Here is a 17,102-nt window from a genome sequence, read left to right on the forward strand (position 1 = left end):
TGACTTTCGAGTTCTGTCAAAGAGGGGCAACTGTAGACACTCCATTTTTGACCGTCCTCAAGACTTGGACATCATCCTTTGAACAGTCGATGATCATCCATGTTCGTGTTCGTCTTGAGTTCCCAGAGGTCACGGTCGCACGCCTTGCCTCAGGATCTCTTAGCTTGCCTATTATGTGCTTGGTTTTGCACCAAGGACTTGTGTTTTGTACTTCTGGGGGTGGGAAGAGGCTTGTTAGCTATCCCTGAAACCCACCGGCCGTGGCATGATGCCATCGGCCTTTCCCTTTTGCTACCGACCAAACGTTTGGTCGGTCGGCACTTCTGTTGGTGTATCGGCTCTTTATGTGGGTCGACCGACCATTTATTTGGCCGATGGACTCCTTTTCTGGCCGATAACTCCTTTTTGCCTCATTGAGAGATGGTGCATGCCAGCTGTGCCAACTGGAGTGGACGGACTTGTCCTCCATACAACTAGCTGTATGGAGGAATTGCAGCCTTTGCACCCTTTTGGTCTAGCTTCTTAGGAAAGCTTGGACCTTTGTCTTGGCTTCCTCAAGAAGCTTGGACACCTGTCTCAGCTTCCTAAGGAAGCCTTGGCCCCTTTGGCTTAGCTTCTTTAGGAAGCCTTGACCCCTTTTGATAGCTTCTCTTGGAAGCTTAACACTTTGCCTTGTCTATATAAGGAGACGTCCCCTCTCCTTTGGAGGGGTTTAGCAAAACCAGACCTAATTACATATATCTCTGATATATATCACCCTCTCTCTCTTGATTTGTGTGTGATTGAGGGCCTAAAAGTGTAGTTTGTTCTTAGTTTTGCACTAGAACACATAATATTACACCATACTTCGACTTTGGAGGTGTTGAGGGTTTGTTTTTCAAGTTTTGAGCTGGTTTTGATCAGAAGAAGGTGGCTGCACTTGCTGTTCTTGAAGTGTTCTTCAAGGGTAACACTTTTGCTTTATTTTCCCCAAACTTGCACTAGTCTTTAACCTATCTTGCCTACTGATTTAAGCTTTGTGTATAACTGAAAAAAGTCTTGTATTTGCATGCTTAAGATACTTCATTAAGGTCACTCACTACAAGAAATTGCATTTTTCGCAACGCAACAAAATATGTTGCTAAAAGGGAAAATTCGTTGGCAAAGAGTTTTGCTGACACACAAAGCTACGTTGGCAACCCGTAGGCAAAAGTGAGTTGGCAAAAGTTTTTGCCGACGAAATTATCATTGCGTTGGTAAAAGTGATGCCTTTAGTGACGAACATAGTCGTTGCTAAAAGCCTCCATCCATCGTCGGCAATTTACCTTGCGTTGGTAAAAGTCATTCAAATATGATGATTGTGTGGCACTTTTCGTGACACAAATTTGCATGGGCAAAAAATATACTTTTAGCAACAGCATATGCGTCGGCAAAAGTAAACTTTTGGCGACACATTTACATCGGTAAATGATGCCATTTGCCGATGATTTGTTTGTCGCTAAAGCTTTACTTTTGGCAACGACAAATTGGCATTGGCAAAAAATACACTTCTACCAACATAATATGAGTGGGCAAAAGTAAACTTTTGACAACACATTTACGTCGGTAAATATTGCCATTTGCCGACAATTTGTTTGTCGATAAAGATTTACTTTTGGCAACGACAAATTGGCATTGGTAAAAAATACACTTCTAGCAACACAATATGAGTGGACAAAAATAAACTTTTGGCGACACATTTACTAACAAAAATAATTGAAAATAATTATATATTTTTATAAGATTTTCAAATTTACAAGAGGCATCCCTCAGGCACCACTATTATAAACTAATAACATTGATATGAAATCACCTAAAGTTGATGTGCAATCTTTCTCTAATAGGGCTTTGAAACATTGACATGTTTGTCTATTCTAGATTTCCTGCTTCAGAATTTTGAGAGGTACTTTCTGTTTCAAATGCTGGTTTAGCAAGCAAGAGCGCACATGTTGTATGGAACTGAGAGTCTTCAGAGTCTTGATCTTCAATCAACCACTGGAGATATCTACATCAATAAAGTTTGGGATATTAAACAAAATAGCATGAGAAAAAAGTCGCTTAAACATAGAACAGGAGCAAAAGAAAAAAGATAACAGAACAGAGAATGAAACATAGTTCCTCTGTTTTCTGTACTTTACCCTTTTCAAATTCTTTTTTTGTCCTTTAATCTCTCTATATTTTTTTCTTTATGTGCCAAATGAAAATGATGGGGCTTGAATATGTATACTCCATACTAACAGGAAAACAATTAATAGAACTGAGAAATACCAAAATCATTAAGAATGATCATTTTGACCAGGAAAGTTCATGAAAAGTTTCCAAGGTGACACATCAAAGAGTAATCTACATATTTTTTTTTCTTTTCGATAAATAAACAAACTTTATTAGAAAAGCATCAGAGTTGATGCCAGTAATACAAAAATCAAGCCTAGGGTAATCTACATATGTACCCACTAACTCATACTTGCAACCAGAAATTTGGAAGATCTATAAGGCCGCAGCCTTGACTAGAAACAAAACTAAAAAAATTAATTAATTAATTAATTGGCATTGATTCATTTTTTATGTCATCATTTTTCAAGTTTCCAGAAATAAAAATAATAAAAAGTTCAAAAACATCCATTCTTTTCATATCATGTTTACATTAGCAGTTGCGGTAACAAATCAAACAAACACAGAAGATAAAAGGTACTATCCCATTAAACAAACGCAGACAATAATAGATGCTAGCCCCTATGTTTGGAATTTTAACCATCCAAGTAGCTCAAAAAATGGCAGAAAAAAAAGACTGAAGGTCATAAGAACATAATTATGACAGAAAACTGCATGGGCTTTGCTATTATGAATTACTTTCCAGAGATAATGTCGCAGATACAATAACTTAGGAGGAGCATACCTTTGCAGAATTTCCACCTTCTTCGGATCAATAGCAGAAATTACTTCATTTGTAACGAAAGTTACATTAAAAATAAAGGTAGCAAAACAGGAAAATTATTTTCCAAGTAAAAATAACAAATGCACATCATTATAACTATTTATTAAGCATGTCCCAATGGTTAAGTGATAGAGGTAGACTATTTCAAGACGTATAAATCACACGCAGAATTTTAAATTATATTTGCAACAAAACACACACACACACACAAAGTCGTAATCCAGCTAAGATAGCATCTTCCTGTTTCTGTTCTACTATGAAATCGAGTAATTTCACAACAAATTGCCCCAAATAAGACCAGTCATCAAATATCTATATGCAAAGTTAAGTAACAGTGGAGTGCTCCACAACATGAAAAGTACCAAGATATACAATTTCCTAATCTCTTTCTTAAATGCTATCACTACTACTTATCCCACAAATTTAGTAAAGTTCAAGCAATCCCTCCCTTCTTACATACTTTGAGAAAAGTCCAAACTCTTCAAGAGTGTATAAAACAATATTCCAAGCAAAACCAAGCAACTAGAGATAAAATAAATCTAAGAGATAAAGGACAAGTTCACATCATGTTGGGTTAAGAGCCCCTGAAACCATTTTTTCATATCAAATCAACTCATCTATTATCTTTTCAATTTCATTTAAAAAGATAAAGAACATGGTGAGCAAGCATGCAAGCTCCTACGTGGGAGAGAGAGAATCCCCCAGTCACAATATTGGTGGGATATACTAGTATGGAAGGTGGTGTGGGTGCCTCCCTGATTGCAATAAGGGGATACTTTTGGGGGGGTGGGTTGCGGCTCCAACTAAAGTAGTTCCGAGTTGTCATGTACAAGTGAGATTCTCTAACAATGCTTATATCACATGAACTCCACAAGAATTAAATTAGAGCTTCAGTTTGAATGATGGGAAAAAAGAGGGGGGGAGTTCAAAAGTATTCAAAGTGTTTGATTAGATTCTAGTGATACAAAGGGCTTTGAGAAGTTCCGTAGAAGAAGAAATTCACAAAGTAAGAAAAAGAAAGGGAAAGAAATGAACCATAACCATGAATCATGACTGTTATCCCCATTCAAATCAACAAAAATTTCCTCAATCGTTCATTAACCAAGACAAAGCATTCATTGTATTTAAACCTCATCTTACATCAAAGGCACAAGCAAAGTTATGACCAGATGGAACTCAAATTTTGAAGAAATTATTTAAGTTAATAACAGGCTGGATTAAAGACTCACAACCCAGCTCAAGTTAAAATTCAAATTAAATAGAAACTTTTAGAAAATACACTCATAAGAATACTTAGTTTCAGCAAATAAAACTTTTCCAGAATCCTAGACCAACACAAATAATAACTACCAACAATTGAGCAAGTAACAACACCTCATAATAAAATACTTACTTTTAACACCAATCAACATGTAGAATTACCGAGAAACTCTCAAATTAAAAACTAGTGAGGAAAAAAATCTCTATGAAGTATTAGTTCACAGGTCACTGCATCAATCATTATCTGTAATTAAGTGTGACAAAGCATAAGAAACCTTTAGTTTATGCAAGTGATGCACGATTTCCTAGTTTAAAACTCCAAAGAAACCATGAAACTGAACCAAAAAAGGAAAAGAAAAACAAAGTATAGCATAAAAACCATTCCTAGTTTGGTATTAGCTACTTATAATTTGCCAGAAAGAAATTTTTCCAGCCAAATTTGCTAATCAATAACTAGCACAATCAGCAGCCTGGTGTTGAAGCAATATCACAAGCAAATGTAGTATATATCATGACCATAGAAATAAGCAAGTGTAGTATATACCAGCAATGACCACCGATTTGGGTCTCGCATGATAAATGGGAATATTTCAGAAGGTTACATAGTTTCTGACAGCAAGAAGTGATTTACTGCTTCCTCAAAATGCAAGTCAAACAGCAAGAGGAAACCCACTTGAGCATGAACAAAGGACATCATTTCCTTTGTCATTTCACCTTCACTTTGAAGCTCCTCCACCAGGGAGATGGCTTCCTCAAAGTTCTTCTTGCGCAACAGGTCTTTGATTTGTTCTTCCGATGGTACTTTCCTATAGCAAATAACCTGGCAATAACATAAAACAGTATGATTTTCCAAACATTCTGCCACCCTAAGTACTAAATGTACTAATAACTAAAACTGCAGGAAATACCCAACAGAACTTATTTACCACGAGGCCTCATTTTTTAAGTACAAGAGACCATTATTGTGAACTTACAGGGCACAAGGATAAACAGCCAATATATAAACTGGTCTGCAAGTATAGTTGATCTAAACTAGATTGTTAGAGTTGTTAGTTTTTCATATTATTTTAAAGGTAGTTTTGTAATCTCATATCGCACTAATATAAATACATTCTGAGGTGCAGAGTAGATGATAAAGCCCTAAACTTATTTCTCTGCTCTTCTTCTTCCTTCTTCTCTTCTTACTTAACCCTAATTTTCTTTCAGATGATTTAACCCAATAACCTAAAAATACCACTACGCAAGCTGAAACACATAAAATCCATTGATATATAAACATTATTAGTGAAAACAAAAGACTTGATATATTCATTAATAGCGGTTTCAGTAAAGCGACTAAGGTTTCCAAAAAACTACAATGTGGTCCTCAGGATCAGGTGAGTAGGTCCATGACCAATTTACCTGCCATTAGCCCATCCAACTTTTTTTACATTCGCATTATCTATAAATTTTTAGAATGAATAGATAGAACAGTATTATAAAAACAGATACTAAAGTGCTATTTTTAATAGTCGTGGTACGTACAGGGGTTAGGGGAGGAGCATAGGAGGTAGCTGGTAATTCTCAACCCGTGTAATAGAGACTGAAAGATCAGCAATTGTGGATCCCTGAATCAAAAAGGCCAAAAATATAAAAATATAAAATAAATCTAAGGGTTAATAGAAATTTTGAAATGGCACCCATTTGCATAAAAAATATTTCTAAAGATTGGGAAGCTTACACATCCAAGCTTCCCATCAAGAGGCTTAAAAAACTGTTCAGGTGAGACCTTGCGGTTCACATGACAAAAAATTTCCAAGGAGTGAACCCCTAACTGAGAATTTTTTCTTTGCAAGTAAAGTTTTGTTATCTTCTTTCCGTTCTGTTTTTTTTTTTTTTTTTTGCGTACATCTTTATTAAAATAAATATTTTAGAAATTTCCTAATTTTACAAAATATAAGGCACATGTTTCATACATTAGGGTTTCATGCCTTCCGGATACGTTTGATTTCAACAACATTGTACAGAACTGCATCGTTCAGTCAAAATCTTTTTATTTTAAAAATATTCAACGAAGAAATTGAGATCAAGACTGATATAGAAAATCAATTGACATACTGTCAAAAGCATATCTGTATCTGCTCCCTGTGATTCCTTGAAGGTAACGTATGCAAGCTGAGATGTTTTAGTTTCCCTGCAGAACGTGCCACAAACTCTATGGAGCATTGATTATGCAAGAAATTTAACACTGGGTAAGTCAAGAGAGCTGACCTTTGCATTTCAACATACTGGATATCACAGAAAAAGAGAAGAATTCCTTAATATCCTTCTCAGAGGTAGCTAGTGAGATATTAATGACTTTAACTGTTCTTACTTATGAAAAAAAAAAAAAAAAAAAGTAAAAGAATAGCTAAGTACATGTAATGACTAAGAAAATGTGATTACGGAGAAGAAATATTCAAATTGCATTAACTGAATTTTGAATGCGGCGTGGTTCTTGCCACTTGCAAAACAAAATTTAAAGAAATCAAAACTGGTTAAACTGGCAGATAATAGATTCACGCAAGACAGAATCTTAGTCACTTCAACAAAGTCCAAAATTCTGTGCTCATCATCTTGGTGACATAAGGGGGACACATATCCGAATATAGGCATTTGAAGACAAAGGTGCAGTCATTCACACTGATACCCAATTCATTAAAAGCAGTTCTTATAAGCACCAACTAGTGGTTTAGACATTCACACTGATGTCCAGTTTATGAATAAAAAGAACTTCTTATAAGCACCGACTAGTGTGCACTTTTAGTAAGTATTTTTCTCACATCGGAAATGTTAATTGTCCAGTTTGGAGTACTGCTTTGTGGTACATCTGTTCCAATCTTTGAATTGGTATGATCCATGGGGACCTGCACATCACAGACCCAATTAGGTTTTTCTCAGGGAAGAAATAACACAAAAGTGCACAAACTTACATGTAAATGACACGGTAGGAAGTGGATACATCATACATGATTTACATTAACAATCTGACTAGCCATACTTGAAAATGACATAAAGGGGCAAAAAAGTGCAAGTAACCATGATAGACTACAATGCTTAGTACATACTGTAGTGATGCATCAAGGCTAACTGAAAATTCATTTTCAACGATAAATCCAAGTGACAGTATTGGAGAGCAAAGTAATGATTGTTGGGCCCCTTTCCTAAGGTCTTAATTTTCTGGACTACTAGTGTTTGTCTAATAAGGTGTCAAACCACAGGTTAATAAAGGTCTTAGGTTCAAGTTCTATATATGCATTTGTTTCCTTGTTGGCATTTTGCTTCTCCACATGTTAGGATGTTTTCATCTCCACATGCAAGACGGGATTGCACATGACGAGGGTGTCGGAGAGCTCAATATGCATTGTTGGGCCTCTTTCCACACAACTTGACCTTTTGGGATTAGTGGCGATCTAACAGAAGTAACATATAAGGTTGAATTCATCAATAAGCTAGGTGTTATATGAGCAGTCCCTCGAAAAGTTAGATATCATAATAAGTTGATAGCATGCATTATAAGATACAAATAAAAAATAAAATAAAAACTATAAAATATAAAAATTATAAAATTATAATCCGTAAATCACTTAAATATACTAAACAATTCAAATATTCTGAATTCCATAATTTCATTCATATTTCTTATGCTAATGAAATAAAAGAAAAACATTTACCTTAATAATCACTGGATTTCAAGAATCAGGGCCTAAAATGAATAGATGAGAGTAGAATCCAATCTTTGTTGAACAAATCAAACCTAAAATAGAGTAAATAATTACACATACACCAGATTAGCAGAGCAGAACAACATATATATATATATATATATACCAGATACACCAGAACAGAGAACAGCAACAAACTGTTGAGCTAAAATTACCAAGAAGTGGCATATAATTACCTTTAGAAGCATGGACTAGAATAACAATTAAAGATTTCTTCTTTTCCAATTCAAGAAGTGTGTTTAAGCAAAAATACAAAAGAATCAAGTTCCAACATTTCAATTGACGATGATGAGGGGGAAAAAACTTTAAATTAAGAGAGAGAACCAAATTTACTTGTCCAGAAAAGCAGCAGAGTTGAAAGGGCACATATGACTAACCTCTTTCAAATTTACATTGTTGGAGAGTAATTTCTTGTTACTACTGTACATGACAGTTGGCTTATCTAATGCAGCAAATACATGTGTTGTATTCTTTGATGAGAAAGTGCAGAGTGTTATAGGCTGGGTCCCAAGGGACAAGATAAAGGACAAAACCTGTGTTTCTAGCTCAGTCAAATGGGCTTGTTTTCTTCTTCTAGAGTGTCTAGCTAATTCTCTATTAGAAAGCATTCTAAAAAACACACAACAATGAGTATTCTAGGAAGAGAAGCAAAGAGAATGTACACATGCATAAATACTCGGCTAAAAAGAGATAAAAAAGAAACTAGTATGCTGATCAACCTATGCAGAATTACACTATTTAATAAACTCTCCGTCTCCAAGAAAAATAAATAAATAAATAAACTCTGTTGGAACAATCCAACTACCAATTTTTGTCTTTGTGTGCTTTCATCAGTCCAGTGATTTCAAGAGCAATGTAATGTAGCTCAAGGTTTTAAAAGGGGCAAGGCAAGTTCAAGATTTGTCGAAACATGAAACTTTCTTAGGTCTCATCAATCCAGTATATACAATCCTAATTGAGGTGCCTAATTGATGTATAATATTCAAATATACGACATATAATAAATATATAAAAACAAGTAATCTATATCACTTTTAACGTCCACAATTTACAAGAATAGCTAATATATAAAATTCAATAGTATGAATCATGAAACTATTGAAACTATAATTGCAAAAAAAAAAAAAAAAAATACATATCTATATATTATATAAAGCGCACTACTCTTTGAAACTTTGTCACGAGTTTTTCTATGCCTAGAATACCCTGTCAAATCTCACTGCTTCAAGCTTGGTAACTGCCATAAGCTTGGTAACTGCCATGATTGATCTAATGGCTTCACACACACACGTGGCATGGGCAGTCACTGCCTGTTACGGCTGAATTTCACAAGTGTAACATGTCCAGCTTCCAAAAAATTAGAAGCTTGGATCGTCTAATTTTTTATGATGTTAGAAGAAGAAAAGACTTACATTTGATAGTAAAGATAAATTTATAGCCACTCATGTGGATAGGAGATAGAAATCCCCTTTTTCCCCTGAATCCCAATTCCTATTTGATTTCAAATACATTTCTAAATAATTAATATCATATTAAGTCAAAATATTATACAATATGTAATATATTTAAATGTTCAAGACATGTTCATGTAACATAGAGTTTGGATACATATCCCTATATCCTAATATTTAGAGTGAGGGTGGTCTAATGCTTAGGCACAAGCCCGACACTTGTACCTGAGTCCATGTGATATAGCATTTTCCCACAGTTCATCAAAAAAATTAGGGAAATTACATATACCTCCCTCGAGATTTATCTAAATTACAGATACCCCCTGAGGTTTCAGAAATTACAGATACCCCCCTAAGGTTTATACTTTCATAACAAATTGCCCCCTGAGGTTTATATTTTCATAACAATTTGCCCCCTAATTTGTTATGCAAATATAACCGTCAGGGGGTATCTGTAATTTCTCAAACCTCAGGGGGTATCTGCAATTTTGCTAAACCTCGAGGGGGTATATGTAATTTGCCCAAAAAAGTAAGAAATTCATAAAGGTTGTACTATACCTGAAAAAATATTGCATTAGAGCCTCGATTAGTTTGTCATCATCTCCCTTTCCAAACAAGAATTTCCTCCTTTCAATCTCAAGATTTGCCAAGTATGGACATCTTGCAGAGTCAGTACTGGCTTCTGCGAATAACTTTTGTACAAAAGCTGGCGTAATTAATATATGAGAATCAAACTGCACACATCCAAGTCACACAAATCAAATTCAGCATAAACTTTTGTGGAAAGAACTGTACCAAACAATAATTTATGTAATGCAAGGATTAAAATGTGCACCACTTCATCTGACAAGTGCGCAAGCTTGCAGTCCACAGATTTTGATGGATGAATTGGATCACTATCAGCACCATTACACCAGCTACTGTCATCCTCGAGCAAACAACCTAAGTAATCTAGGAAACACTCCTAATCATCAGGGCTGCCAGATAAATAAACAAAATTAATGGTTTGGAATACATATGTAGATGTAGCATCAACTACATCAGAAAGAGGGTAGAGATGATGCAACCACAAGTCCAGAAAAAACCAATGCAAGAAACCCAAGTTATTGGGTAAAGAATATGCAAAGATTATTGTATGGATGCAACTCACTGTACTCTTCAAGGAAGGATCCCAAAAAAAAATTCCGATCATTCTACAAGAATGTAGGCACAAGATATAACGAATGTGAGGATAGGATATTATTTAGAACTTAACTTAGGCCTCATTTGGGAATTGTTTTTTTAAGTGGCTTTTTAACTTTTTGAAAAAAGTTACTAAGATGTTCGATTTTTTTTTTTTAGTGGCTAAGTTGCCAAACAAAGCCTTACTAATCTGTCGAAGGAAGGATAAGAGGAGAACTCAGCTCATTACACCATTAAAGACCAAATTTTGGGACCACATAAAGTGATTGGTCCATTCAAGCAAGAAATGATGCACCCATGAACAAAGTTAAAGGCACAAAAATGAAACAAACGGGGAGCAACCAAGGGAAACAGAAGCTAGCACATTATTAATTCAATAAGGGGAAGGAGAGATCAAGTTGCTAATTATGAATAAATAAAATCATTGTAAGAAACATTAAAATTATCATAATATCAAATGAAAAACAGGGGGAAAGTGCGGGAGGGGTAGTTTGTTTTCACCAACAGTGTAAATGATTTCTTCATAGGTCTCTGTCCAACTCAACTCAAAGCTTTAAACAAATTGTTTTGGGCCAACTACATGAATTCTATTTTTCCATCTTTAGTTTCATAAACCATAGCCTGCATTAACTTTTTGTGTCTAAGAAGCACATATATGACATGATATGTACACTTCGATGTAGCAATTTCAAAAAATTAAGACCATACGAGAGGGACACAACACATAAATATAGATTTTTACATATATAAAAGAATAATAACAATTTCTTCAATTTTTACATCGCAAATACATTTATATTCTATTATATCAAAATATTAAGAAAATATTTTTCACATTCTATATATTGAAAAAGAAGTGTGAACAAGAAGTACTAACATCTACATTACAAGGCTATACTCATAAATAAAATGAAAATTTTAGGCTTTAGAAATCCCGAATTACACACCTAAAGGAGAAGGGATTAAATAAAATATATTAAAAAAGGTATATTCTGAATTTAATCATTGGCTTTCAAGTTATTTTCTTCGAAATTGCAATGTGTTCCATGTATGTGTAAGTGATGGACAGACATCTCCTCCAAGTGCCCGCAGTGTGTTGCATGCAAAAGAAAATTTGAAAGATAATAGGACACATTGCGTAGAAATGTCTGCGCTTTTTGGTTCTCTTTTATCCTTGCATTTCCTAGATCTCATCATTTTCCTAAACCATGCAATCAATCATCTCTTTTGCATGTTATCCAACCATCTTAATTTGTTTTCTCTCACTCTCCAATGAATTCTACTTGCACAATCTTAAGAAAACACTAATTCCTAATTTTATCCTTTATTGCCTTCCTATACATCAATCTAAAGATCTCAGTTTCTACCATGCTCGCCCTATGTGATCATTGATTACACAACATTCTCTCCAATAGAAAATGGTTCTTTCCTAAAAATTAAATTTTAATTTTAGTTGTATACCTTGAATACACAATACAACTGAATCCCTTCTCCAATTAGACCATCTCTTAACCTTAATTCTATGGTACACATCTCTTCAATCTCTCCATTTATATGAATAATCAAGCCTAGACAACAAAACTTAATATCTGTTCACCATTGTCTTCACTGCTGCCCCACTTGAATTACTCATTTTGCTAGAGGTTATATTGACCAACAAATAATTTTAGCAGCAATAATTTGACTAGTAAGGATATGTCCTAGAGTAATATGAATATAATCTTCTATTGTTTTTTTGAATGGAATTTGGTGCATATCCATTGTTGCCTTCTCTTTGGATTGACTGCAAGTCAAATTATCAAATATACGCTACACTATGTTAATTAGGAGCATTTATATGATGTTAACAATGGACATGATTCTCCAAGACTTGATCCTTTTGCAAAACATCACACCTACATGAAGGGTCATGTCATTTATCAAATTGCCTCAAAACCTATGTCGCAGAGTTATCAGCTTCAATTAGAGCCCAAATATATATATATACTATACTTCACACCATCAAAAAGAATCACTGCAATTTTATGAAAGATTAAAAAATAAAAATTCTAGACTTTTAGTTATTCATGTGTATTAAGCTAAAGAAGACAGCAACAATAACCTGTAGTAGCTTCAATACAAGAACTAGTAAGTGCATACCAGATTCAGAGTTCGTTATGTACTATCAATATTGGTATAGAAATTGAACATGGAGAAAAGAGAGTAATATGTTGCATGCACACGCACGGAGAGAGGTGTAACCATGTGTTTCAATCAAGCATGTGCCATCCAGTTTTTATCATTAAGATTTAATAGTTTGAGTAAATATGCATTTTTGTATAGTTGTAGATATCACAAATTATTCCAAAATGAAAGCATCAGCAGTAATTCCATAATATAAGTTCCTTCAACCCCAAACTCAGATTTACAACATTAATTGGCATAGAATGACTATGTGACTAACCAAACTTAATAAACAACTACCCAACATGCGCTTTATCAAATGATAAATAAATAATCATCGTATTTTGCACATAATTGTCCTTAGTAGTGATTTATTATTATTTGAATGACAACATCTGGATTCATTTCTCTAAAACAGATAAATTCATGTAAAACCCCTAACTGGTCATTACGACACCATTAAAAATCATATAAAATTTAGTACTAAATCCACTTAAAAAGACATTTTAAACCTCAACAAATGCAATTTCACAGCTTTGGTTGCCGCACCAGTTATGCTAAGCCCGTTACACCTCAAAACCGCATCAATGCCACCATTATTTGAAACCTTGGTACATATGTACACAAAAATAACTATAGTAGAATCTAATCAATTTGAAGCTATGAATCAAATATAAAATTGAAATGTGACTCATTAATATCTATAAACAAAAAAACACAGATTTGGAGTAAGAATATTGAAGCAATTCGATCAAATTTGCCAATAAATGCAACCAAAGCCCATACAAAAGATTGCCATATGCAATGTAAAAAAAAAATTAAAGAATTACCCAATACCGAAGAGAGAGACTCAGTCAGGGTTTCAGAGGGCACACACCCTGAGCTAATCTGCTTGGCATCCTTGACCTGCACCGTTTCAGGATCTTAGCGTGAATCGGGGTCAGAAACACTGATCGCTAGGGCAAGTTGTACCTGAAACTCCTCTTCAAAGAAATTGAAATCAACCGAATTCTCCACCGACTCAACCGCTCTGATTCTCATCAATGCCGATTCCAACCAAGCCGAAGAAGAAGACGACGGCGACGTCACTTCCGCCGTCTGCGGCGACGACGGGTGGTGGTTGCTGTTGTTGCAGCCACCGCCGATGTGAAGCTTTCGCAGCAGATGCTTCATCTTAGGCATCGCCGATCGAGTCGCATCCAGATACAAGGCACAACATGGCTCCTCTCTCTCTCTCTCTCTCTCTCTCTCTCTCTCTCTACTAGTTTAACGTGCACACCTTCGTCGTCGTTGTCAAGTTTCGATCTCTGGGAATTAATTAAATTTACTACTCAACGCTTCACTCCAATTAACTGTATAGTCTGGGAACGGGACAAAATAAAAATCAAAGCTATTTATAAATTAAGAAATTAAGAGAGAGAGAGAGAGAGAGAGAGAGAGAGAGAGAGAGAGAGAGAGAGAGAGATACAAAGCAAAAAGGGAACAAATCTATAGGGGCAGAGTGAAGCCCCGACCATCTCGCACGACAGCAGCAAACGGCACAAACCCGATGATCAAGAGTGAAATCATGAGGAAGAGAGAACTACGAATTGTGAGAGAAGGGTGTACAAGAGTGAAATCGTAGAGAGTGATGAGGGGAGATTTGATAACGGAGGGAAAAAAAAAAAAAAAAAAAAAAAAAGGGAGGGGAGGGGTGGAATTTTGGGAGGGAAATTGCCACTGCCTCACCAAAGGCAGATCACACTTAAAAAAATATATATATCCGAAACAATTTTTAGATTTGTTTTTTTTTGAAAAAATTAAAATTAATTTGAGAGTAATAAAAATCAAAAATATATTTTTAAAATTTTAAAAATTATTTATGCCCTAAAAGATAAAATTATACAAAAATAATACGTATTTTTTAATTTTTCACCCAATTTTGTTTTTAATTTTTTAGAAAAAAAATTTGAAACTAGTTTATGAAAATAAAACTAAACATATTGAAATTGATAATCTAACCACTTTTCTAAATTATCTCAAATTAACCATCTCAACTTAAAGAGTGTGTTTAGGCTTGATGGGTTCATTTTTGTGATCTAATTCAATGATCACATTAATTTTACAATTCAATAACTAGAATATTTAAAATTCTTTCAAAAGTTATAATAAAAACACAAATCACTAGATCACCTTGTTTCACTAGCAAACTTTTACCGACGAATAGTGTTATCGTCGCTAAATGTTTAACTCTTTGCCCACGCCAACTTGTCATCGCCAAAAGTAAACACACTAATAGCAACGCTCATTGTGTTGCTAAAACATAAGCCTCGTAGGTAAAAGTTTTGAAATTTTGGCGCCAACCAAAAAATTTGGCGCTAAAATAATGTTATGCCTTTTTAGCGACGGCAACAAATTGCGTCGGTAAAGGTATACCTTTACCAACGAAATTGATCACTGTGTCGCCAAAAATATACTTTTGGCGATGAAAAATTGATGTTGTCGCCAAAAGTAGTCGCCAAAAATGTAATTTCTTATAGTGACTTTGGTGTTGGGGGTCGATCTCCCCCTCTTAGGCCTTGTTTGGCCCCTTTTGTACCTTCTTTGTTGAGCTTTGAATCTTTTTGTGTATTGGCCTTCCCACCACTGAAATCCAAAGGATTTTCAGTGGTGAAGAAGGGGTCTTGAAGCCTTGCATAGGGGAGGGACACCCCTCTCCCTTTGTCTCTCTTTTTTTTTCTTTTTTTTTTCTTTTTTTTTGCATTTTGGGCTCATAAGGGTAGCATGTATGCTTAATTGCTTTTGGCTTCATTTCAGAGGTTTTTGGGTGTTATTTGTTCATATTATATCTCTGTTTTTGGTCGGATTAATGGCCCCTTGCATGCTCAATATACTTGCTTTGTATTCCCTTATTTTGCCTAGAAGTGCATCATGCATTTAGCCTACCATGCTCATGTATTTTTGCCTAGCTTTGTGAAGCTTTTGGTCATGTTCCATCTTGCTTGAGGTCTGTTAGGTATCATACCTTTCATGCTTTGTATAGTCCCTTTCCATTCTAGCATGTTGGCATCGGGTGTGTGAGTCATTAGCATGCATTACCTTGGCTATTTCAGTGATTTGGAATCACTTATTATGTCATTCCAGTCAATGTTTTGTGCTTACATGCTTACATTTGTTCTCCTTTCAATGTCTTGAAGAGGTGTGGTCTCATACTCCATGTTTGGGCTTTTGTGCATGCCTATGTGTTTGAGTCATTCGAGCTGCCATAACAGTGGGTTTTGGGACTTGTTTTGGTGCATTGTAACTCTATCTTGGTTGCATAGTCCATACCATGTTTGCTTGGGACAGGTGTTGGGCAATGCTCTCTTTTGTGGTCTTGAATGCCTTATATTTCGCACCCATTCCCTAGCATGTTTTGGTATCATTCTTCGCATGCTTTTCAGAGTCTAACATGAGTGTTTAACGTCCATGTATATCGCCTTCAAGTATGCCTAGAGTTGTCCCCTTCCATGCTTAGATGATGAACCTTGTTGTGTGCATGTTTGCATGCATAATTGGTCCTGTTTTGCACCATCTTTGGCCACTGTTTTTGGGGCATGGCTGTGGCTTCCCATTTCAGTTTAAGACCACCCTTGTACATATTTGCATACTTGGCATGATGTATATTGCATTACATTAGTTGCATGCCTGCATTATATGTTGTTTGCATTTTCGCATATTGCTTAGCTAATAAGCATCGCATGACCTTGTTGCATACATGGCATACTAATGTGACATTAGATTAGCTTGCATGTCTTGGTAATATTGCATTGTATTAGGCTAGCATACTCATATTGCATTGCATTAAGTTGCATCATTTTGCATTATATATGACATACATGCATTGCATCTTGTTTGGTTTGGGGTGTCAAACCAAACTTGAGGAATGAGACGTGTTCGTACTTAAAGTGACGAGACACGTCTCACTCCTCAGTCGCCAATGCCCTTGACCTCAACATGATAGGGCATGAGGCATTCATTTCTTTTGTGCATGCATTTACATTGAATGGAAAACTTGGCTTCTTAGGCCATCATGCATCAAAATGCATAATTGATGGCCCGAGGTTCGAGAGCCACGCTCCCTTGAGTCCATTGCATGATTGGGAGTGTGGCCATGCTCACATTTGCTTAAAAATTCCATGCCATACATTCCTTGCCCTCTGCTGCTGTAAACTGCAGGATTTTGCAGGAAGAAATAGCCGACCGGCCATATCTAGTGCCGACCGGCCATCAGTGTCCAGCCGATGACACAAGCTTTGACCGATAATCCCATTCCCATGGCCGGTGGCATTTTCTTCTGGCCGGTGGCACTAAACAGCATTCAGAAGGAAG

The 17,102-nt window shown here is 35.6% G+C and overlaps 1 protein-coding gene across 1 annotated transcript; it reads right to left on the minus strand.

Annotated features, from left to right (window-relative positions):
• Window positions 1-7,903: 7,903 nt before the first annotated feature.
• Window positions 7,904-13,934, minus strand: LOC114302400 (N-terminal acetyltransferase B complex auxiliary subunit NAA25-like). The gene is made up of 4 exons (XM_082895149.1): window positions 13,725-13,934; window positions 10,243-10,371; window positions 9,966-10,141; window positions 7,904-7,988 (listed from the first exon to the last, which is right to left on the minus strand). Exons 1-4 carry the CDS (start codon window positions 13,932-13,934, stop codon window positions 7,931-7,933), a joined length of 573 nt encoding a protein of 190 aa, XP_082751275.1. The 3' UTR covers window positions 7,904-7,930.
• Window positions 13,935-17,102: the final 3,168 nt, after the last annotated feature.

The sequence above is a fragment of the Camellia sinensis genome, chromosome 11 (assembly GCF_055761805.1).
Source record: "Camellia sinensis isolate YWXY chromosome 11, ASM5576180v1, whole genome shotgun sequence".
NCBI lineage: Eukaryota > Viridiplantae > Streptophyta > Magnoliopsida > Ericales > Theaceae > Camellia > Camellia sinensis.